General features: G+C 42.9%; 1 protein-coding gene across 22 annotated transcripts in view; it reads left to right on the top strand.

Annotated features, from left to right (window-relative positions):
* LOC119653390 (dystrobrevin beta) overlaps positions 1-26223 on the top strand; it is a 232389-nt gene that overhangs the window by 196825 nt on the left and 9341 nt on the right. For 4 of the 22 annotated variants that reach the window (XM_038057942.1, XM_038057941.1, XM_038057949.1 and 1 more), the window contains exons 5-10: positions 7213-7594; positions 12214-12299; positions 12367-13139; positions 13195-13804; positions 19208-19312; positions 19837-19881. In XM_038057942.1, coding sequence (XP_037913870.1) covers positions 7257-7594; positions 12214-12299; positions 12367-13139; positions 13195-13804; positions 19208-19312; positions 19837-19881 — 1957 coding nt within the window. In that variant the 5' untranslated portion in view covers positions 7213-7256. Of the gene's footprint in view, positions 1-7212; positions 7595-12213; positions 12300-12366; positions 13140-13194; positions 13805-19207; positions 19313-19836; positions 19882-20737; positions 20827-26223 lie in introns of all 22 variants that reach the window. The other 18 variants (XR_005249692.1, XM_038057957.1, XM_038057954.1 and 15 more) reach the window with 9 other exon arrangements.

The following is a 26223-nucleotide window of genomic DNA, read 5'->3' as shown; positions in this document are numbered from 1 at the left end:
AGTCTGACTATGTGGATGCCCTATACTAAGGAGTGAACAGGAAACACTAAACACTAATGTAATTTAATGGCTCTCATGTGAATTGAGATCCTTGCTCGGAAGGCAGAGTATCGGTGGAAAGAGAACGTTGGACTAGATCTCTAAGATTTTTGGGTCCATTTTCAGCAAATATAATCGCGAGCGACACCGATCGAATTCCCCCGAATGGATGCTTCTGCTACATCATTACAAGTATCGGAAATACAAACGACCATACCAATGGTGCAATCCGCATAAGCACATAAACTCAACGAATATAGTTCTAGATCGCTCCTGGAGCGAATATGAGCAATTCTTAAATACGACAGACCGATATTATTAGTCACCATTTATCAAACGCAGCATCAACTTTTGGCAAGTGCCAAGAAAGTGAGTCGTCTTGGAGCCCTGATGGATCCCTGATCGTTCAAGGGTTCTTCATGCCTCAACGACAACTGACTGATACTACACTTCTCAACCACCCATTCACACAGTTACGCCTCGGGCACTGCAATGGGAAAGTTTAGTGAGGCACGAAGACGGTACAGCACGTATAACAGAGAGTTGCAGGCAATTTACAGCAGTATCAAATTTTTTGCAGACCTTGTCGAGGGACTGGAAAACTGGTGATAAAAACAAATCGTAAGCTCGCTCATATACGTATTCAAGCAAAGAACGGGAAAAGCTTCAATCCGTCACGTCCGTTACATCAACTCAAGCTAGTGAACTGTAATTGGAAACAGTGGTCGAAGTCCTCTACAATGGCGTCATTGACGCATATTCTGGTGGAACAGGAACCTAGTTAGAATGAGAAAAGTGGTCCGAAAACTCTTCAACGGGGCAAAACAAACCGGAGACTATCCGAGGTACAAAAGGCAGCGACTGCAACGCCAGCAAAGAAGCAAAAAGGGATTGGTTTCAGGAAATTCTGTGAAGGTATCGAAGCAGGCTGTAGAAGCTTTACAAGGCTGTAGCTAAAAACAAGGCAATATCTCATGTCTGTCTGAAGAAGGAGATGGGATGTTTACTGAGAATGACGAGGAAAAGATACATCTGTTTTTTTGAACTAATTTCCCGAGGTGCTATCGCCGAAGGCGATAATATTCTGCCTGACACCGCAACAATGAACAAAAGACGAAGAAAAGAGAAATGGAAACTAGAAGGGGAGTAGATGGCAGGATGCCCTATTTGATGGAATTGTAAATGGACTAAGAGTTATTAATGCCTGGTGTAGAAAGGCGGGGCTGCGCATTAATTAAGCCAAAACCAACATAATACAATTCACTAGGAAGCTTGATCATGTGGGAGCCATTAGGTTACATAGCATGTAGGTGAAAAGAGAAACAAAGGAATCGCATTAGACCAAAAATTATTCTGGAAGACGTATGTCGGAAAGCTATAAGGGCTCTGATGACTGGCAGGCCCATACCAAGAACAAACAGGGTAGTACTCCGAAGATACTACTTTGGATATGTACTGCAATTAGACTCCAATTCATTGCACCTATAAAAGTTTCTTTCTACACTGCGACACCTAGATCAAAGGGAAGCAACCATACACCCCCGGGAACCTAAAGAAATTTATTTTTCACATTGTTCATGGCTTTCCACACCCAAGCGGCCATGCAACAAAGAGATCCTTCCAGATAAAGCGAACACGGGGGCTGTGACATTGTTACCTCATCGCCCACAGTAAAAAGACTCAGAAAATACTGCGTCAAAAATCCATATGATTTTTAGAAAACACCTATCTAGACAAAAGAGTGACTTGACAAGTTGAGGAAAAGAAGGAGTAAAAGGAAAGAAGTTCATTGGTTTGCTGAATTTAAGCAGGGTTACATGTACACTCTGGGAATGCTCGCTTTTCCAACTCGAGCGGGTATTCCAACGATGTAAGCTAGATATTTTAGTCCTATGCGAAGCAAGGTGATGGGCTTCTTGAGAGTACTCCCCTCTCTCTTGCGACAATGTGCTGTTGTACTTTGGAAAACCGAGTGGTAGCAGACGAGAATCTGGTGTCGGGTTGTTTCTGACGGCTATCGTAAGGCGCGCACTCTCTTAACCAAGGAGCCAGTTTCTGATAGGAATTCTGACTACAAGACTCTGACAGAGGCGTCCTAAAGGTGACATTATGATTGTGGTGGGTAACCTGAATGCCAAAGTGGACCCTGACAATACCTTGTTCAGACATGTGAGGACCAACCGTAACAATAATGGTGGAAAGTTTATGTACTTCTGTAGCTTCAACCGCATCGTCATTTGTAGCACATTGTTCGAGTACACATCAGTTGGATTTTAATTGACCGACACCGTTCGACCAATCAGATCGGCCATTCTGCAATCAGCAGTAAATTTAGGACTTGTCTCCTGGATATGAATAGTAAGAGAGGCACTGACATCGGTCTCAAAAGGGATGGACGAACCTTTGTGATGCTAGGAAAATTGCAGTGGACGGGAATACACATGACTTAATGCAGCATTCCCAACTGTATATAATATCAAAGGTAAAATGCAAGGAAAACGACTGAACTGAAATTAGGTATCACCGAACTTAGTCTTCATGACCGGTATATCCGTAGTAGTTATTATTGTTATGGAAAACATCGCCATTGTTGGCATAGAGAGCCCACGGCGGAAGAACAATGACAGTAGAATTCCAAGAGCAAGGAGAATGATCCCCGCCAACTAGCGTTGAAGTGACGCCAAATTAAAATTGGGGGTAGGAAGCTACAAAGCCTGAAACTCAACAGAAACCATCTTCACAAGGAGACACAGAAAGAACGTCGGAAAATATCAACTTTCAGTATAAAAGATGCAATAATTGCAAGACCTAGTCCGGGGCTTGTCAACAAACGCAACGTCTAGAAAACTTGGAATAGCAGGACAAGTCCTAAAATCACCCCATTCCAGTTGGAACAAGATTACGTCGACCTTGAAATCAAAGAAACCAAGTCGATCATTCTAATGGTCAAAAGAAGAGTCTATCCGCTAGATCTTAAGGGCAATGAGTATACGCATATTTTATTATATTATATACATTTTAGGAAAGTTTTAACATAAAATCTGTCAATCTAAGCACTTAAACCATGGTGGTCTATTGTACTCGACGCCCCTATATAACGGAATATCCCAGATTCCTGGTATTCGCTACTGGATGTAACGCTATTCACTGCAGCTGAAGAGCATCTACACACACAGGAAGTGTTCCATGGATTCCACTTCCTCGTTACTGTGGGACTCGTATTATCTTGCTTGGGGCACCAACTGTCCAATAAATCAATCCTCTGCCTTTCGGAGTTTCTTCTGGATAAATACAAGATGATCGCATCCCAATCATCCTGATGTGCCTGCATTCTCTGTTCCCCATTTTCTGACGCCAGCCCCTCTCCTAGAGCTTCGTCTAGTTTCCACCTTTTTTCTACAAATCGTGGACAGAGGAAGAATACGTGCTCTGCATTCTTTTAATCTCCATCGCAGTTTAAACAATCGAGTAAGGTGTCCTGTTTAAATCTATATAGGTACTGACGATATCTTCCATGCCCCGTGAGAAACTGCGTAAGATCATAAGTTATCTCACCGTATCGTCTCCCCTCCTCTATGGCAGGGATGGGCCTGTATACCCGCCGTTCTTGCCATCTATTTACAGATCTCTCCTTTTGACGAACGCTACATCATCTGAGATAGTCCTGTAGGCAGAGCGTATCCTCGGAGCCGTCCGTCTATAGGCTGCACTTAATAATTATCATCAAATGAAATCTGCAATGCCTTTCCCCAAGCTGGAACCACATAGAGTAAAATTGAGCTCATCATCCTGGTTATAAACAACCTAGACCCTCCTTGACAGGGACATGCTTGCAATGGATGCTTTGTCGATCGCAGACTTGCTACACTTGCTGCATATAAATGAGCTTCACGTCTATCATCACTCCTAAGTATTTGAAGGTCGGCTTGAAAGTAATTTCCTAATTTCCTTTGCAGCCCTTAGTGATGAGGACCATATCCGTTTTTTCCTCCACAATCGTCAGACCAGAACTCTCTAGCCAACCCTGAACAGCACTGATTGTTTCGCATGAGTGCAACTCAGCACCTTCGAAATTCTTTGCGACTACAATCAGCGCTATATCTTATCTGGGATCGAAAAGTTGAGTAAATCATCCATGCTTCCATGCTAACGCAAAATATCCTCTGAGTCATACACAATTCCAACAACTCATGTCCGGTTTATATTTCACGGCGAGCTTGAGGGCCCTATTCGTTATGACATCCATATCGGGAGCTTTTCTGTCTTCTATTCTACCATAGATCTCCAGCAAGTTGTCTCTGATAACTGGTGGAATTGTCGTCGCATTCAGGGGGCGCTAGAAACTGGCGGTGCCCTCCACATCCTATCGGAATAACCCCTTGATAATTTAACAAGAAGGAAGGGCACGTGTTCTGCGGAGATGAACGGCCTCTGAATCGACCCATCACTATTCTATAGGCGCTCCCCAAGGGTTTACCTGCTCTTCCGACAGATCTCCTTAAAGCATTCCCTGTTGCTCCGTTGGATGGCAAGCTTGAGGGTTTTGCAGGCTTCCTTATAGGCGCACTCATTTCGTACCTGATCGATCCTACCTACCACTATTCCCCCAGTGCTGGGGAATGAGTATCTCCTAGGCATGGACGCGTCACATGCTTTGGCGATGCATTGTGTCACATGGACAGCTCTTTCTGTAGAGGTACCTACTTTACTAAATTGGTCTAAAAACACATCTATGAAGGTCTGCTCATCAAAAGCTTTTGCAGGTCAGCCTGAAATCTTCTCGATTTCGTGCATTCTATAGCTCGCTCCCACTACGCACCAGGGCCTCTGTACAGGGCTGATAAAGGTTAGGTCTAAGATTAAGGTCGACCCCGAAAAGTATTTACATTACTTTCATTGACCAAAACTATATCCAACCTTCTAATAGACTGCGCCCCCTTGCATTTGCTTCTCTGCTACCCCACTCGAGTGCCGACCCTGCAGTGATTGAAATCGATTTGGATAAACCTTATTTTCTCATTACAGTTAGTGCTTCCGCATTCCGGGAATTTACCCCTTTCGACAATATCCCGGTTTTCCCGTTCTTCCTTTCCTTCGCACAATAGACATTTTTGCTCGTGATTGCACTCCCTTGCAATATGGTCTTTCTTCTCACATCTTCTACATTGATCGGGTGGATGTAGAAAATCTGGTTCGTGAGGTGCATTTAAAGCACCTCTTTAGTGAGAACTCCTCTCCTCAACGGCAGAATATCCATCAAATCCGAACTTTTCCCTTCCAAGGTCTGGATCAACAGCTAGCACAACCACCTCTTTCACATAATGGGCATGAATTTACACAAATATTGCACCTCAGCCGTTAGTTAGAGTCGATTAACAGTCAAGTAGCGATCGCCATCTATTTCAGCATATAAATCTCTCTCTGCGTTAGCATAGCGTAGATCCACTTAACTAAAATATCATCGACAGCATGCTTTCTAGCAGCTTCCTCGCGTTTTTGTTAGGGCGCCCAGTCAAAGGCCCTTTCTCTTAGATCGGAGAGCAAACTGGAAGAATTTTTCATACTAGTAACCATGTTGGTTTTCTCTCAACGAGCTCGGCTTCCACGTTTCCTCACGAATGTGCCAGGCAATCAGTCTCTACAGCCATTTCAGCGAGAATCAGTACAAACTAATTTGTCTGAATTTTCCAGACTTTGGTATGTAGACTACCTTAACCTTTGGCTAAGAAGTAGATATGTAGCCCAGAACAAAACAGGCTAAAAAAATATCTCCTAGAAGTCGCCCTAGTTGCTCTATACTCTCTTTTAGCACCGCTGGATTGATGCCATCCACGCTTGAAGTGTGTAAAGAATAGTATAGCGACTCTTACTTTCTCATGGGGAAACTTTCGTTTGCAGGAACCATCACTTTTCCCGTTTCCAGCTGTTCTCCCAGATGGAATACTTTCAAAAGTGTCTGCAGTGTCTCAACTCTGGAGTTTATGAAAATCCTGTCCGGAGGTTTTGAGACTATCCAACTAAAGAACGCGATCATTGGACCAGGAATGATAAAGCACCTTTGGGGGTTAAGGACCGGTGTAGTCGGAAGATAAGAGATCCTTCTAATAACTCGAATCGTTTCGGATCACTGCGGCTTGCGCAAAAACTCTTTCGGGAACGCCTCTTTCTAGTCTGCAAACCGACATTATGTTTTGGTATTCAATTAAAAGCATCTATCCTAGGAAGAACAATTCCCAATCAAATACACAATAACATCTAATTCATCACTTCTTCACAATCCACCCTTAATAGCAACAAGCAATATTCACCCATTACCATTTCGAAATTCATCGAGGATCCTTGAAAGAATCACACAATCCCAAGTTTCTTGTCAACTTGCCCAAAAATCCAAACAAATTAACTACATTTGTCTCAGATCAAAAATCTCGAATACAATTCATCTTTCCTCTCTTGTCTGGACCCATCTCATGTACAAATCCTTTTTATGTAAATCCAAATTTTATTCTTCCCAATTCCGTATCATCAAAATCATCCTGTCGTCCTTTAATCTCAGACCCGATACCAGAATACCTTTCTATTCTTTGTCGAAGTTCCCTAAACACCCTAAACTTTTCAAGTATTACGGATACTTGGAGAGGTGTCTACATTGTTTGCCTGTTCATTGTCTTGCTCCTTCGCTCAGGAAATGGGCCACTGGAAGAGCTGTCGAAATTGTCATTTACAAATCTCTGAACATATTTCAAACATTTGTCGCCACGGGCTGAGGAAGGAGTTACTTCCTCCCTGCCTGGGTTCATGTTTTTGTTGGTTCATTCGCAACCAGGTGAGGAATGCCAGCCAAAAACTAATCAAGCTTTCTCTAATTTGATTGAATGAGTCACAGGTTTCCTCTGTTTACGAGTAGTTGATGCTCAGGGATCTTCTTGTTGTTTTGGGGATTTTAATAGAATTATTTTTGGGAATTTCCATTCTACTTTACTATTTGCAAAATGAGTATTAAATCCCTTTGCTTGCTTAATTGTTATCAGATTTACTGATATGGAATTCATCTACTACGAATATGATGAAAGCTATTTTATCTTCGGAAGAAAATCTCTCTCAAATTTTGTCTCTCCTGTTTTAGTTAAAGTCAAGGTTGGGTACCTTAATAACAATTTTCTCTTTTCTTTGCAGGCATTCAAAATTAACAGAAAGTCAACCACATTGACGTCGCCATCATGATGGACATGGAGCCACGGGTTGCCCTATTACAGGATCTACACCTGCAGAGATTCGACACTATTCGATTTGCGTCTTACCGAACTGCCTCGAAACTTCGATATATACAGAAATCTACAAACTTACATTTAGTCGATATATGGAATGTTATCGAAGCATTTCGGGAGAATGGTTTGAATACGCTTGAGCCACAGAGTGAAGTCAGTGTTGCCCGATTGGAAACGCTCGTCTCATCGCTCTATCACAATTTGAATAAACGTCTTCCAACAGCGCAACAAGTTCCTGTCGATTCTAAAGCTGGCCTATTACTTAATTGGCTTCTGGCTGCCTATTCTAGGTAAGTGAAATGTTATTTTGTGAAATTTGGGGATATATCCCTTTTCAGAGTTGGGGTAGGTTCAAACCAGGTTGAATCCAATTTACTATCTGTCTGCCTTCCGTATGGAACTGTCTACCTGTGTTATCTCTTCAAATCATGCACATGTGGTTTGACCGATAAATTCGTTGTGTGGAAGCTAGCCTGGAAACTCCTGTCATCCATAGGCCGCTCAAGGGCGAATTAAATTTACTTACAATTCATTTTACACCGTTCCATGAATCCAGAACGAAAGTGCACAGAAAACATAATTAAAGCTATAAATTTGATAATACTCAATGTTCTAAGCGTTGTCCTCAACTAGATTTGAAATGAAACAGCCGTTGGACGCTTGACATGGAAGGCTTTGTGTATTTCTTCTGTAAGAACATTTAAATCTGACGTCAAATCACAATACAAATTCCACTGCCACCACCGATTTGAACCGCGACAGCCTTGTGCTCTAACCACTCAGCTATCCGGGGTTGCAGTAAATTTACACAAAGAGGATAACTTTGAGCTACCGTAACTTTGTCAGTATAAATGGAATTTTCACCAAACTTAGTCTAGGTAGTATCATACCACAAATGATAACGGACTGCGGATCATTCAATTAGCAGTGTCACACGAAATGGTTTTTGGAAGTACTTGGTTTGCGCAGAAAGCGGTCTACAAACATACGTGGACGGGACCACTTTCAACCAAATTGACCATGTGTTGATCGAACGCTGCCACATGGGGGGCAATAGACTCGGATCACTATCTCGTTGGCATGGTGCCCCGAGCTTCAACAATAACACCACCCAGAATCCCCTCTGACAATCAGGTGAGAGTTAACACTAAAGCCACTGAAGCAATAGCCGTAATCAACAGAGATCCTGGAGATGAAGCATCAACAAATGATCTTCACAATCACCTGAAGAACGTTATTATAAATACGGCCACAAACATACTTGATCCCAGGCGCAAAAAGTGTCGTAACGGCTGGTTTGATGATGAATGTAAGCTAGCAACGGAACGGAAGAATGCTGCATTCTCAAAGGAGCCGGGCACGCGCGGAGACTTATCACGAACTCCGGCGAGCGAAGAAGCGACTTTACAAGCGGAAAAAGGAAGCCTGGGAGAACCAACAGGTCTGTGAACAGTACAGGGAGGTGTGAAGTACAGGGAGCAACCGCACCAGGCGCGGAAGTTTTACCAAGTCAGCAGAATGAAGCTTTAGACACCTCGATGTTCATCCTGCCGAGACAAAGAGGAAAATCTGATTTCCGACACAACCAGAACATCGACGAGTTGGAGGTCCCGCCAACTGAATACGACGGACAAATACTGCCACCACCAAGTATAGAAGAAACAGTCCGTGCAATTCATCGGCTTAAAAATCATAAATCGCCAGGAGCCTATGGAATTACAGCCGAATTGGTTAAATATGGAGGCGACCAATTACACTAAGTGGTTCATCAACTTATGCTGAAGGTGTGGGACAGCGAATCAATGCCTGACGACTGGCAAAGAGGCGTTATCTGCCTCATATATAAAAAGAGAGATATCACAAGGTGCAGCAATTATAGAGGTATCACGTTGCTGAGTACCATCTATAAGATATTCTCCTCTATCTTACTAGGCCGGATAGCCCCATATACCCAGAACATCATTCGCCCATACATAAGAAGCTTCACTCCAGGGAAATCAGCATCAGATTAGATTTTCTCTATGCGGGAAGCGATGGAAAAACTGTTGGAATATGGACATCAGTTGCACCATCTCTTCATCGACTTTAAAGCCGCCTATGATAGCATAGCCAGGGTAAAACTGTGCACGGCCATGAGAGAATTCGGTATCCCGACGATAAAAGAAAAGATCCCCAGATAAAAGAAGCAAGATCACTTGCAAGACCATTCGACATCAACAACGGTCTACGACAAGGGGGTGCCCTATCATGCGTCCTCTTTAAACTGGCCCTCGAGAAAGTGATCCGTGATGCTGAGGTGAATGCAGGAGGTACGATCCTTTTAAGTCCACCTAACTACTGACCTATGTTGATGATATCGACATCATGGGAAGAACGGCCCGAGACGTACAAACTGCCTTCATCCAGATCGAGCAGGCGGCGCGAGATCTTGGGCTGCACATCAATGACGGCCACCATATTCTTTATGCAGTACGCGAATGCTTCAAAGGCCTAATTAGGGCAATCAGACCCGAGCCTGCAAGGGGACTCAGCTAAAGTGGCTTTGGGTCACGAAACCTTACCAGCGGTATACTGGTACCATGTAAACCAGGATAGCTCCTAAATTCACATATTTCAGGGGAATTCCTATTGATGTGCGTTCCGCTAGGTTGTTGCGGTTGATCCCCTATGAGCTTCATTGAGGTTGTGTTCTGAACTGAGCTAAGACTTTCTGAGACGCTCGCACTCCTCCTCTACTGTTTTGTATCAAGTACCCTTAGCGTGGCCCACTCGTCGGCCTTCTGCAATGCAAATATCGCCCCTCCTTAATGTGGGACCTATCCACTGTGGGCAAGACGCACAAGTGCTAAGCCTGTGTGCCGATCAAGTTCTTCGTTTGAGATAATGTCAGGTTAGCGCACTCCAATGTTGTTGTTGGTGGCTGGTGTTTATTTTCAGTCCAACTCTACCTGCCTCTCTTTCCAAATTCAGAGCCAGTCAAGGTCCATGACCCGTTGAGAGAGCAAACAGACATCATCAGCATAATCGAGGTGTTTGGGGAAAGTTGTCATTGCCCACGTCCTCCGGACAATGCAGCATGGAGAACGTCACCAATAACAAGAAGAAATAATATCGGTGACAGGATGCAACCCTGGCTGACTTTGCTATTAAAGGTATATGATTCTTCGTACGAATGGAAGCAGCAGATCTGCAGTAACGGTAGGTGCAGCCATAAATAGAGACCGTCAAACTCAGCGACTTTACCCCGTTTGAGTGCATTGATTGTGGAAATGATTCCTCTGCTTGAAGGAACAGTCCGTATCCGCATGTTACGGTGATTAGCCATATCATCCACAAGAGGAGGAACTTCATCGGATGTGATACGGTTAAGAACCATAGTGAAAGGTTCTTTCAACCTCTTCAGTTATTAATCATCGAGGATGAGAACTTGAGGTCCTTCAAAAGACCATCGAATGATTCACGACCACATGCAAGCTTTTTCGTGATGCTGTACACACTCCCGAAATCATTGCGATCAACGGCATCTTTCGCTTCCCTAACCAACGCAATAACAAATTCTGTTTAGTCACGGCGTACACTGCACTGAACTTCACGGGATTTGGCTCGATATCGGAGTTCGAGCGCGTTATGCCTGCCAACACTTCGCAGCGGTCAGTAGAGCCTTTAACCCCTTCCATTTATCGATTCGCTTCCACGATGCCGCAATCAGCCAGATCTTATGACGCCCTTCGGGACGTGGCCGATGGCCTGTGCAGCACCCGAGAAATGAGCATTTTTAATGACGCCCCAATACTCAAAGTTATTCTCAGGCGGGTTACTCAGTATATCTGCCATTCGATCAACAAGATAGTTCTCCCATTGTCCAGTGACAGCTAGGCCATACAAGCTTTCGATGTTAAACTTAGGAGGTCGCAACCTCCCAGCCCTGCGATAAGTGGCAGACGCAACACACAAGCAAACGAAAACAAACATCATATGGTGATTTCTTTCGAGACCGATTGCTACGCCTCTCTTGTTATGCACATCCAGAGAACAACTCCCTAAATCTACTGCTGATCACGAAGTGGTCGATCTGATTGCTCGTACGATGTCGGTCAGTTGAAACTCAACTGACCTTGTGGAGGCTCTGTGCTCGAACAATGTGCTACCAATGAAATTTACAAACTTCCCACCAATACCGTGTTTTCCATCACATGCACGAGCAAGACGTTGTCAGATCCTACCTTAACCTACAAATCACCCGTCACGATTACAGTGTCACCTTTAGGAAGGCTCCCCTAAACTGCGGTTAGTTGCTCGTAGAAACCATCCTTCTCTACTATGTCGAAAGTCTCCGTTGGTACGTAGCATTGTACAATTAGGATAGTACTTAATATGGATCGAAATCTTGCAATTAGAAGTCTGCCGGAAACCGGCTCCCAGGTCAAGAGAGGGCGTATGTCGCCACTTGGCTTTCCAAATTACAAAAGCACATCGCCATAAGTGTGGCAAGAGGGAGGGGAGTACTCTCCAGAGTCCTACTATCTTGCTTCACTTAGACCCAGAATGTCCAGTGTATATCGCTGGAATTCCCGCTCAAGTTTGAGAAAGCGAGCACTCTAAGGACCCTCGCTACCGTTATTGAGGATCGTGTGTACATTCCAGAAACCAATCATAGTCCGTTTTCGATAGCCAAAGGTCTAGGTTGCTAGCCTACAAATATTCACCCCTCTTAGTCGTCTTTTATGACAAGCATGGAATATTTTGAGTGTATTTCCCAACTCCCAGGCCATAGTATGACGCATGATATCCCCAAATTTGATAAAAATCGTGTCATTACTGAAAAAGTTACAGTAACTCAAAGTTATCTTTTTCCGCGCAAATTTATATGAATTTATATTAATAATTTGTTTTATTCTATCTTTTTCAGTGATAATACCGGAAAAATTCGAGTTTTCTCGATAAAAGTAGCACTCGCGACCATGTGTGCTGGAAAACTAGTTGATAAATTACGATGTAAGTAAATACAATTTTTCATCCTTTCGAAGCCCATCCTCATTGATTATCTCCTTTTTTCTTTCAGACATTTTCTCTCAAATATCCGACAGTGCCGGGCAGTTAATTCCGTGGAAACTTGGTGAATTTCTTCGTGAGGTGCTAGCCTTACCGGCGGCCGTCTATGAATCTCCCACATTCCACTATAAGGAAAATCTTGAAGAGGAAATTTTCCCAGCCGAAAATAAAATCACAGTTAACGACTTTATGGCCACACTCATGTCCGAGCCAGGACCGTCGTGTCTAGTATGGCTGCCACTCTTACATCGATTAGCTACAGTCGAAACGATAGTTCATCCGACAATATGTTCTGTATGTCATAAGGAGAACTTTACCGGTTTCCGTTATAGATGCCAACGATGCCATGCCTACCAGCTATGCCAGGAGTGTTTCTGGCAAGGACGTACCTCATTGAATCACCAAAACGACCACGAAGTGAAAGAGTACTCGAGCTACAAATCGCCAAGTAAACAAATTGGTCATTCGTTGAGGAAAAGTTTTCGTTGTGTACCGGAAAAGAACAGCCAAGTTTTGCCAAGATTTCCTGAACAACCAGAGAAAACTTTGAATTTGTCGCATATTGTGCCACCATCACCACTTCCATCACATAATGGTTTTTCCGATCCAAGTATGTTAGGTGGTCAGGGAGCGTTCGATAGAAGTAGCACCCTCGATTCGAGAGCAACAGGTCGAAGTTTAGATAGTGCTGGAGCCTCTCTGTCTCGAGCTGCCTCGTCGAACGACGAGGAGCATCGATTGATTGCGAGATATGCTGCAAGATTGGCACAGGAAAATCGAACGGTAAGTTAGATGAAGTATAAATAGGACTAGCATTGATATATTCGTATAATTCTAGCCATCTGGTATCTCAAACGATACTGCCGCCCTTAGTTCGGATAATTCACGAGCACAACGTGAACTTATCGCCCAACTTGAAGCCAAAAACAAGGAGATCATGCGAGAAATTGCCCGCCTTAAAACACAACAGGGATCTCAACAAATGAATCCCGAAAGTCCGGCATTAATGAATGAGCTTCGTCTGCTGAGACAGCGCAAAGGCGAGCTCGAAGGACATTTGGGTGCACTTCAAGATTCACGCCGCCAACTCATGGTTCAACTCGAGGGTTTAATGCGAATGCTAAAAAATCAACAAACTTCCAGTCCCCGTTCAACGCCAAATTCTAGTCCACGTTCGGGCAAGAGTCCGCCGTTACCACAACAACAGCTTACCAACCATCAACAGCAGCAACAATCAACAGGAGGTCAAATGTTGGGTGGAAATCCATTACGAACCGGAGGACCACTTACCAATTCATCACAAATGCAGCAACAAGCAATAGCAACGAATAATTCAAATCAGGTTGCCATCACTTCAAACATGGTGAATGTCACCAATCAAATTGATTCGTCGCTGAATTCCCTTGGAGGTGATGTTCGGTCTGCTTTTGGAACGAACGGAGCTGCAAGTAAGTTATTTCGGTGACAAGATTGTTAGCCTTCTATTTGGTAGCGATTTCTTGATTTCATTAATTTTCAATGGTATACGCCACAAGGAAGCATGCGATATGAAAACTGCAGTAAAATCGGAGTCAAATTGACTGGAACTTGTGACGAAGTAGTTCTAATTGACCTTGCTACGTACTTAACTTGGAATTTGATATTGATGCCAGCAGTTTCCTTGTGGAATATACTCTCCCCGTTATGCACCATAAGTTTTTTCACGTTACATTTGTTATGAGATTAGCAGAAACGAGTATCGATTTGTAATTGTCATGAATCATTAGGTAGACTGAAAGATAGATGGATGGATAGCCATAGATGCTTTTTTTGTTTCGAAAAGCACTCGCGTTCATTAGATCATGCACTTCATTGCACTATTTTCATTTTTCCCAATTACATGTTCATTTATGTTCCACGGTAAATAGAGATTTTAGCTGCATATGAGAAGTCTCCCGCAAACAATGGACTCCTTAGCACTATCTGCATATTCTTTGGGCTACTCAACATTTCACTAATATATTTTTTGATTTTTTTTTTGTTTCAATTTTTCATTTAGATACTGCACAGAAAATAAAAGCGGAAATTAAGTTAAAAATTCTTGTATAAAAGTGGTCAGTGACCACGTGTACTAGGGTGTCCCTTAAAATGCAATATTCAAAATTACGATGCGGTATTCCTATTTTTTTTCCTGTGGTGAGTTAAATTAACCTACGAAGTTTCAAGCCTGTAGGAGCAACGAATACACTGCCTCAAGAGACCCAACGTTTTAACATTTTGCTATATTTTATAACTTTAGTAGTGTGGCGTCTTAGACTAGTAATTTTCCGCATATATGTAAACAAAATATTGCAGTAAGTATATTAACTGCAAACACTTCTAAGGCCGACCTGCGCAGGTAAACCGAAACGTACACAGATACTACCTCCTTTTTCCATGAGGCTATAATTCTATGCGGAACTTTAGCCTCCAGAAGTTTTCGTTTCCACTCTCTTCGGTCCAGCGACCGTCGAAACCAAGCAGCATTGTCCACTGAAACTTTCGGACTGTCCAGGTGGTTTAGTTTTCACTTGAACCGTACCAGTTTCTTCAATGAATGGTCTTAAGTCTGTGGAGGACATAAGCTGTGCCGCATTCCTGTGTCCTCAGACTTTTCTCTGTTTTGGGGGCTTCCTAGAGTAAAATACCTTATTTTAATATAGTTTAGTGGGGGGAGCCGCAACTTCAAGCGCTCAGACTTTTGCTAGGCCCATTCTGCTATACCCAGAGATCGTTTATACATCGGCCTCTCGCGAACGGTGTTCGGAGGCTTTCGCGAATCTGAGAACATTATTCAGAGACAGAGAATGCGTTGAAGAAAATCTTACTAAGGTATCTTCGTCTGAGGCCTGAAGAGACCGGGCAACTGCATACGTCTCTTCTTCCTCTTCGCATTAGCGGTATGTGGTAGTTTAAGGGGCAGTGTCCCGTTAAAAGCCCTACTAAGGTTTTTATGTTCCACTTCTTAAAGGACAACAAAAATGCCGCTCTAGGGGACCCGGGTTCCTTCACAAAGATTTTGGCCTGCCGGCAGGAGTTCAAATATCTCCATTCGGCTGCGTGACTCCTTGTCATTTTCCCCCTTCAGAGTAGACTTGGCAGTAGATGGCCGGATGCCAAAGCTGGTTCTGGCCCCACCATTGTGAATTCAGAACCTTGACGAGACAGTCAGCTTTTTCGGTCGAGCCAGTTCCATAATCGGATTGCCCGAGAACACCCCTGCGCCCAATCCGTTTTCCATGGCCCGTCGGTAAAGATTATTAAGTCTGTAATCCTAAAAGACTCCTGGCCATTTATCGACCATTCTTCTCTTCCGGTAATTACGACACCGACAAATTCGTCTTTTCGAAGACGAATCTGGAAGCCATATGATCGGCTGGCATCAGAGCCACCGGATATTTGCCAAGAAATTTCCAAACGGACGCATGGCCGTATGATTGGCCGCATTTCCATCAATAGTATCAAGCCTATATGCGTCGTTAGCTCCTTTCTGTTTCACCTCCAAACGGATTCGGTAAATTTAGAATATCTTCGAGTGCCACGGTCGGCGTAGTACTCATTGCTCCTGTAATACTTAGGCAACCAAGCCTCTGAATCTGCGTCAGCAGCTTCCTGCTGTTAGCAAAGTTCATCAAAATGGGCTTTATTATGGATGTATACATCCAATGAATCCGTTTTGCGAAAATCTTCAGGCCTTACATATCACAGTCCTACAGCACCAGGGCAATCTGCAGGTACTCTTAAATAGTATAACGATTGCGAGAGCCTGCACATGTCGGAGGGCGGTGGTTTTTCAACCACGTCGGCCACATGATCTAGCACCGAAGAGTCAAGTGAGGCGACGACGGCGTGGGACTTTGCTCATGTCAGTAACGATACGGCTGGCGGTGAATTGTGCCTCCACTTGAAAAAAACAACAAACCCAAAATCTGTCGCCAGAACGGTAGTAATTTGAGGTTGGCCACGGCCTCTACTTGGGATTGATTTATTTATTTATTTAATGGGGACAATATACAGAAAACAAATTCCTTATTACCTATTGTCCTCAGAGGGAGGAGCAAGTGAATGGCTTCTTTTACGCTTAAAACTAGAGAAGGAAATAGAGTCAAAGGACCCAAGCTTTAGGGTATTGTAGGACCAGCATAGGAGAGTGGAAGCAAATCTCGAGCTCCGCGAAGGGTTCATCAAAAATGTCCGCACTACGTGTGTTATGGGATGAGGCGATACGGAAAGTAATATCCAAGCTGCCGGAGCAGTCCATCAGACAACTACAGAGTTTGAAAAGAGTACACATATCAAGGAAGATACGGCGTCGCTTTAGGGAGGGGAGATTGAGGGTGTGGAGTCGTGACGGATAATCTATCCGTGAAAGGTTCTTTTTGTAAAAGAGGGTCCGGGTGAATTTGCGTTGTACCACTTCAAGAGCGCGGCAGTCACAAATGCGAAAGAAGAACCACACTACACAGCAATATTCAAGGATTTTTCTGACAAGGGAATTGATGAGTGTTAAGGAGGGCTAGATTGAGGTAAAGTCGGAGGAGGAACGTAGGATAAAACCAGACATTTTGGAAGCTCTATTGATGATGTCAACGAAGTGAGAATTGAAACGAAGTTTGTCGTCGAATATTACACCCAGGTCTTTGAAAGGGGTCAGTAGTGAAAGGGGCTGTCCACTGAGAGAATAGGAAAAGGATGTTGGGGAGGGTTTAAGCGAATAGCACGTCCAGTGACATTTGTTGTCATTCAGTGTTAGCTTGTTGACCAAACACCAACGGACTAAATTATCAAGGTTGGACTGTAAGAGAGGACAATCCAACGGAGACGAAACAGAGGCAAACAATTTAAGGTCGTCTGCGTAAAGCAAATACTCGCAAGTGAGGATGGAGGCTAGGTCATTGATAAAAAACGGGAAGAGTAACGGGCCAAGAATAGAGCCTTGGGGAGCACCAGAGGAAGGAAAGAAGGAACGAAATGAGTAACCATGAAAGGAAACTTTGCAGGAACGGTATGAGAGATAGGAAGAAAGCCAGGAGTTGACTGAGGGAGGGCAGTCTAGTAATGAAAGTTTAGAGAGGAGAATGTTATGGTCAACGATATCAAAGGCTTTGGAGAAATCGGTATAAATAGTATGTGCCTCCTATCGTGAATTCAAGCGTTTAGCAACAATGTCGGTAAAGACCACAAGGTTTGAAGCCGTAGATCTATGTTTCACGAAACCATGCTGCTCTTTGACAATGAGGTGACCGAAGTGCGCGGTCAACCAGTCGTTGATGTATTTTTCGAGGATTTTGGAGCAAGAGGAGAGAAGAGAAATGGGGCGGTAGTTCACAGCAAGAAGATAGGGATGATAAGGGCCTCTTTCCAGAGACGGGGGAAAGTAGCATTCATCTAGACTTTTGTTGTGGATTATACTCAAGGGGAGGGAAATGTGTTTTCCATAGTTAAGGAGTAAAAGTTTAGGAAGCGCATCGGGGCCAGGTCCGACATTGGAGTCAAGATTACCAATGGGGAACTCAACCAAGGCATAAGGAGAGGAATGGCCAGAGATTCGGAGCTGTCTGCAGTTATGAGAGGTGTAGAGGGTGAAGGACGTAAAAAATTCTGAGATACCGATGGACTGCCAGTCAACGGGCAGGGCGAAGGTCTCGGCTGCATGTCGGGACTGTTTGTTGTACATGGCTCGATCATATTGACAGAGACATGATGCGCGCGAAAATATAGGTATTAATTAAAATTGTTACCTTGCTCGAGGCTGTAAAAGCTGTTATAAGGCGTAGCAACCCTGAAAATCGTCTTGTGCTGCGACGTGGGCTTAAGATGACGGGCCGTTGCGGTCCTAAGAATAAGATACGCCGCTGAGCTAATTATCTCACCAGGCGTGTTAAGCGTGTGCTTCCCGTAGGTTAAGGTCCAGTACGCCTGAGGAGTCCCAGGAAAATGCCCCGCGTTTCACTAATTTGTTATTGCCTTCACTTTTATAAATAAAAAAAAGCGTTTTGTTTATCGTTATGAATAATCGTCAAGGTTAAGAAACGGTTCAACTCTGGAAATTCATGTCGATGGCAGCGCTACAAGGATGCGGCGATTAAATTTAAAAAGTTTTCATTGGATTTGGTGTTTCACATTCTAATGACATTCGAGTCATCTGTTATCAGGTATTCTAACTAAACTTTCGCCCTGTTGTTATACGATTTTGGTGTCTTCGCTAAATGTCATTACTATGATCTTCGTTGTTGTCACACATATTTTCCCAAAGTGATTTTCGTTACAATGTTTTGAGGCTCTTGAGATAGGAATAGGATCGTCGATCTCATTCGGGGCTTTCAAGTCATTTAGGTTTATTAAAAGGGAAAAAAAGTATTGCCATGCCGCATAAAAAATAACTAAATTGGGATCATTGAGTAATAAGGGGCACCCTTGCGTACATATTTAACCTGGTTTCCTTTTATAATTATTATTTTAAGCGGAGTCATTTCATGAAATTGAGCCAATGCGACTTTCATCACATATAATTGAAAATAAATGTGTGAAATGACTCGATGCATTTATTACTTATTTTTCAACTTGCTGAATGCATCAATCCTGACAAATCGGCTACTCAAAAAAAAAATTAAAAAAGAGTCATCGAAGACAACCATAAGAAACACCTCAATTTCTCCAATCATCCCCCGAAGTGATCTCTGTAAAAATCATTGAGTGCACAAATCAACTAGAGCAGCACACACTCAGAAAAGTAGTTCGATTGCAATCAGATTAATTTGAACCTCTTCTCCTACTCATCCTTTTCAAAACAAAAACAAAAAAATCTTTCTATGTTTTTATACTGTGCGTAGACGGTCCAACTGCATCCACTAATAGAAATTTGCGATCAGATTTACATATTGCAGCTGATTCTGTAACGTCTGCCATGTCGTCGCTAGTGCGAGAGTTGAATACAGGTGAGATACAGTCGTTTTTTTGGTGAAATGCACACAAATAATGCCTAACTTGGTTTTACTGATAATAATCAATCGAAAATCATTTATTGGCTCACAATAATTCCGATGAAAACTTAACGACTAACGAAATTCAGACGGCATTTAATTCATATCATCACAGATTTGAAATGTATGATAGATACCATGTAAAGGCCGGCAGCTCGGTACTATTTTGTTATTTTAATTTAATAGTGTTGATAACTAATAATTCACAGATTAAATCTAACAAATTTGGTATGCGCACCTCACTTAAGAGTTTTTCTATTATGATCTCTATCACATATTACCCCCGAGTTTGATAACATCCCCCACTAAATGGTTTCTATCTTTTCCAATTAAGACTATTCGATGTGATTTCAGTGTGAATGTTGAAGTTATCAATAGTTTTGAAAATAATTTCCTGTTTATCTTCCGAAACTTATGACTTTTTTATGTTACTCTTGTACAATTTTATAAATCATTAGTGGAATGTTGAATGTTTTCAGAAAATTGCCTTGTGGACTCTCCAAATAAATTTAGAAAACCTTTAGGTAAGTTTTTACGAAAGGGATTGACCTTGGAAAGTTTTGAATAAATCATAATGCACTCCTGGAAAGTGCTTTTACACTTTTATAATTCCCCGACTGCCCTGTGTTGGTTGTTTGATTTGATACATTGGTTTTTCTGTATTCAATAACAATTTTTTAGCACTTCCTGCAAGCATACACGCCCAGCATTAATATGTAGTATTTTAACCGTTAAGAGATATTTTCCGCATCAAATTAAGATTTTTCGAATTAAACTAAAACTTATTTTTAAAATGAGCTGAAAAGTAGAGTATCTTACCAAAGAATTAGATCTTAACGCTGTATATAACCGGAGACTATACCCACCAAAAGCACGAATATATACCACGAATTATTTGATGCGAAAAGGCTTTATACAAAAGATATTTGTAAATATTTTACATAAACTCAAAATTGTATCTTAAAACAATAATTTTACCCCTCCATTAGTTGAGTTGGAAATCTTTTTAGATGCTGACATCCCATGGATCAATTTTCATATTTAAATCAATATTTTGAAATACTTCCACTACCGAAATAGAAACCACCCATTATGCAACTCTTAAACGTTTGACTATCCCTTTTAACCCTGTTCAATTTCAAACCACAAATAATTGAATTATGTGAATAATTTCTAGCCCCTTTCCGCTTACTTCGAGTTTACATTTGTGTGATAATCCCCGTCTTGATAGATTTGTTTATTCGCTTAGAAATTTCCCCAATACTCCATAAAAACAATAATATTAGCCAAGAAAGTTATATCATATCTACACACATAAACTACTTTTAGCAACATAATTAACAAGAGATACTCTAAATATCAACTATTGGCTTGTTTTAGAATATCATCCAAACATAATGTTCCAACAGCACTACTCGTAATACAGGAAAACGGCAAAAAGGACAAAGTACATGGATATATCCTTACAGGTACTCAGAAAATGGACCCCGAAATTTCCCTTGAGTTCACATTTATAGACCAAAGTTCATGTTTTACAGATGTCCCGAGTAGATACACAATTGTTTCTAATGTTGAAGTAACTAAAAATAACAGTAGTTGGTATAGTAGAATTGTATTTATCAGTGTAATTTTAGTAACAGTTCAACTTTTTGAGGATAAATACAGAAATAGTTTTGATGTAGTAAAACGTTCTTTCCATCCTGATGTAAATACAACGTGTCCTGTATTACTTGTATTCCTTGAATAACCAATAATTACTAGAGAAGTATATAATTTGCTTATATTTCATAAATATTTCCGAGGAACTAGGTTACAATATTCCTCAACCATTATTCTACTCACTGTAGAGTGTCCATAATTGATATCTATAAATTCTGCAGAATGCAACGTAATAATGATAATATTGTCAAGGGACGTCACACTGTGTCATAAAACAACTACTGTGTCCCTTCACTGATTGTAATATACTTATAAACTATAGAGAAAGAAACGTTATTATGGTCCATACTTACACACGTCCATTCACATATGTGGGGAGCCCCCTTAAAGCCATATGTTCTCACCAAATTTTGTGACGATAGCTCCAGCCGTTTCGGAGCAAACGGGGTGTGACAAACAGACAGACAGACATTAAACCGATTTTAATAAGGTTTTGTTTCACGCATTGAATCAATTCATGATTTTAAGAGATTGTCATCAATTTTCCGCCATTCGTCTTGGAAAGCAACTTTAAAATCCTTAACAATCGCAAACTGACCTCCATTTTTAAAGTTTTGTGTTAAAGAAAATCTTATTAGAATCGAGTCAATGGCTGTTTGTCTGCCTGTCTGTCTTTTCTTTTTGTAAGGAGGTGGAAATTTTTAAAGGCTCTAGCCTGACCTCTCCTATGTGCGACTTTCGTAACCGTGCCTTCCTCACCTCTTCCACTTTTCCCAGTTTGCCCTGGATTGATGCGATCATTGAGTTGATCGCATCCCAATCCTCCTGCGATATTAGCATTCTCCTCACTACATTTTCTGATATCAGTGCTTCATCTAAAGTTTCCTCTAGGTATCTCCTCTCGTCCCTGAATCTCGGACAGTGGAAGAATATGTGCTCTTGATCTTCGGGGACTCCCTCGCAGTTTAGACAATTGGGCGAATTGTCCAATTTGAATCTGTAGAGGGTACTGGCGGTATCTTCCATGCCCGTCAGAAACTGTGTGAGATTGTAATTATTCTCCCCAGCCACTCCTTGATGGTAGCGATCAGACTGTGTGTGTCCACCGGCCCTTTTCCGAGTGATCCTAACGCTCCTGCCACCTATTTACAGATCTGTCCTGCGACAAAGAAAGGACTGACTTCAGATTGCATATACTTGTCATCCCATCTGCCAAGATCTCATTTGGCATCATTCCGGAGATGAGGAATGCAGCCTCATCTGAAACGGTTTTGAAGGCAGAACACACTCTTAGGGCTGCCTTCTATAGACCGCATTCAGTTTATGGGCATTACATGATATGCAAAATGCCTTTCCCCAAAAAAGGAATAACATAAAGCAAGATTGAGCTCACCACCCTAGCAAAAAATAGCCTACAAGTATACTCTGGTCCCCCCACGTTCGGCATTATTCTTGTCAGGCTCATATTCGTCGTGGATCCCTTGTCACAAGCATAATGCACGTGTTCTTTAAAACTTCACTTCGTATCTATCATCACTCCCAAGTATTTGATGGACGATGTGATTGCCGATTCTAATTCGGGCATAATTTCGCTTCTGGCGCTTTGCGATGAGGACCGTGCCAGTCCAGCGCTCTTTAACCAGGCGTTAACAGCATTGATTGCTTCATAACAGTATAATTCAGCATCCTCTAGATGATTTGCGACTACGACCAATATCATCGGCGTAACCCACCACCGTGGCGTTCTCCAGAACCGGAAGGTTAAGTACATCATTGTACATGATGTCCCACAGTAGTGGGCCAAGCACGGAGCCCTGTGGACACCCCCGCAGACAACGTACTCCTTCAATCCATCATCCGTGCCGTACCAGAGCGTCACTTTCTCAGGTAGCTATCGACAATTGCTGCTTGATAGGTGGGAATACCAATCGTGGTCAGGTACTTTCGTATAAGATGGCGAATTAAATGCATTCTTCACGTCTACGGTCACCACCACGCTGGTACTACCCCTTCCGTGAATTCCATTTTCGGCCAAGCCAGTAACCATTTTGATAGCATCAATGGCTGAGCTGGCTTTACAGAACCCATACTGCCACTTTGAAAGGCCTCCCTAGCTCTCGACGATCGGGAGTAATCTGTTGTAAATTATCCCCCTCCAACATTTTCTCCATAGTGTCTAAAAGGCATATGGGTTTATAAGAGGATGGTTCACCTGGAGATTTACCAGCCTTGGTAGCAATACCAGCTTCTGCCGCTTCCATGTTGTAAGGAATATCCCCTCGGACATCCACGCTTCGAACAATTCAGCGAACATGTCCCGTCTGGATTTTACGGCGAGCTGAAGCTCTGTTCGGTATGCCATTCAGACCAGGAGCTTTGTTATCACCTATTCTGCTGCAGATCTCCAACAGCTGGTCCGTGGTCACTGCACGAATTTCCGTCACATTCAGAGTTCTCTGAAATGTGCCCCTATCTTGCTGGGGAAATAACCCCTGAATGATTTTCAACAGGAGAGTCGGGTATGTGATCTATGGGGATGACCGTCCCTCTCAATTGTCCCATCACAATTCTATAGGCGCTCCCCCACGGATTTACATCCGCTTCCGAGCTAAGCTCCTTAAAGCATTCCTTCTTGCTCTGCTGAATGGCTTGAGGTTTTTGCGGGCTACCTTGTAAGTACGCTTCTTTGTCCCTGATCATTCCTTTCTACCGCCCTCTGAGCCGTTCGTCTGGCTTGGTGGCAGGTTAATTGAAGGCTGGCCAATTCACTATTCCATAAGTAGTTGGGTCTTCTACTGGGGAATGAGCATCTGCTTGGCATGTATGCGTCATATGCCTTGGCGATGCATTGTGTGACATGGAGAGCTCTGCCCGTGGGATCGCCTGCCTTAGTAGGTTGATCTAGCCACACTTCCAAGAAACTTCCCTCTTCCAATGATTTTACAGGCCAGCCTTATACCCTTCTCGGCTTTAGGTATCCTGTTTCCCTGGCCTGCCGGTCCCTCCTCAGTTTAAAGATGATTGCCTGGTGATCGCTGCCAATGTGGACCTTGCTAACGTGCCGGGCAATACTACCTACCAATGTAGGGCTGACAAAGGTCAGGCCTACGATTGAGGAAGACCCCCCTTTTTCAAAGGTGTTTGCATCACCTTCATTGGCCAAAACTAAATCTAGCTGGGCAAAAGCCTCTAATAGACGCTACCCTCCCTGCTTCCCCACTCGAGGACCCAAGCGTTGAAGTCATCGACAATCACTTTGGGACTTCGTCTCTTTGTATCAAGAATAATAGACAATCTAAGCCTGGGTGGGGCATAGCAGCTGTACACGTCCATACCGCTTATTTTCACCCATACGAAACCACTGGCCGACTGGCTCACGCATGCACGCCTATATCGCTGCTTCACCAGTCGAGTCTGTGACCCATACGCCACGGTTTCTGTAGGGTTCACTTATGATGTCAATTTCTATCTGAGATTCATAAGTAGTCTGCCCAAGTAAGTCCTGAGCAATCCGCAATGATTGAGGTTTATTTGAATGGCGTGTGGGTTATCAAATGAAAAGACTTAATTACTACTTTTCATAACTGGTCTCATATTTCATATTCATGACAATAGAATTTGTCTATTTGCCTACTCTCAAGCCCATCCAGAAAGCCAGGGAGTTTCCCACTCCCTTGCGGCTCAAGGCATCTTGTATCTCTGTGTGCGATGTGTTCTCGAATGCCCCTTCGATATCCAAAAACGCACACAGTGCTATTTCTTTTGTTTCTATGGCATCCCGTAGTACATCCGTCAGTTGATACAGAGCAAGTTGGGTTGACTGTCCTGCCCGATAAGCGTGTTGACACTGATGTAGGAGATTACGCTTTAGAACGTTATTTCTAATATACATAGTTGTCTACGACCTACTCTACCGTTTTGAGTACGAACGATGTTAAGCAAATCGGCCTGAAAGATTTAAGGTGAAAAATATCTCTTTTACCTGCTTTCGGAATAAAGACCACTTTTGGCCAGCGTTATGCTGGCCCTTACTACCCTTAGAAGAGACTCTAAGATGATTTCTCAGCCTCTCTGGTAGGGTGTCAGGCAGATTGTTGTCGCCTGCCGCCGTGAGGTAGGACTCAGGGAAATGAGTTCTGAGAAGCAGGTAGACTCTGTCGTCCTTATTCTCGGTAAATGTTCCATCTTCCTTCTTCAAACAGACAAGCTATTACCCCGCCTTTGGCTGCAGCTTAGTAAAGCCTTTGTTCAATTCCTTCAAATAATTCCCTGAAGCTGTTCCGTTTCCCTGATCGCGTTGCTATACGCAGTCAGTGCATTTTTGTACCTCGGGCATTCCCCGATATGTTTTGCCCCGTTAAATAGTTTTCGTACCTCTGTTTTCATTCTGGCTAGGTTCCTGTTCCACCATGGGATATCCCTTGATGATTTAACTGTCTTAGTCAGACAGCGTCAATGGCGACTGTATTGAGGTTTTCAACAATTGTTTCTAGTTCCAGTTCACTCCTGATGTCACCTCCCCCTTGAAGGTGAGCCATTTTGTTACTTAGGTGTATTGCATAGAAATCTCAATCCATTCTCCTGGGATTCCTTATTATTCTTTTTATTTGAGAGATTCAATGTTGAATCTGACTATTCTGTGATCAGACATAGAGGGCTCATCTGACACCCTTCTATTCCTGATCAGCCCGTTCGTTAGGGTATTTCCTAGAGTTATATCTAGTACCTCTTGTGTAGTGCTAGTCACAAATGTTGGAGTGTTTCCTATGTTATATATTTCTAATTTATTACTAAGAATAAATTCAAGAAGATACTCACCTCTTCGATTGATGTAGCTGCTTTCCCAGACTTCGTGATTGGCGCATCGCAGCCGAGGAGAAGTAATAACACCATCTTTTCACAGTACTTCATCAGTTTAGCGACTAGCTCCGGTGGAATCCGAATGTCGTCTCCTGAGAAGTAGCCCAATGCCAAGGCTGCCTCTCGAGCGCTCCTCCCGGCTTTCAGTGAGACTTGGGTAGCCACAACTTTCCCGGTCAAGAACTTGGAAAGACACATACATTTTAAATTACGTTTAAGAATTATGCAAGCTCTTGGTTTTTCATAAGAGGAGTCCCAAATTACCTGCACGTTTCCTCCTTGCAGACCACGAATCTGCCCCCTCTACACCTAGGGCTCCTGAGTCAGTACTATTCCAATGTCCTCCT

The sequence above is a fragment of the Hermetia illucens genome, chromosome 4 (assembly GCF_905115235.1).
Source record: "Hermetia illucens chromosome 4, iHerIll2.2.curated.20191125, whole genome shotgun sequence".
Lineage (NCBI taxonomy): Eukaryota > Metazoa > Arthropoda > Insecta > Diptera > Stratiomyidae > Hermetia > Hermetia illucens.
This window is presented reverse-complemented; position numbering and strand designations above follow the sequence as displayed.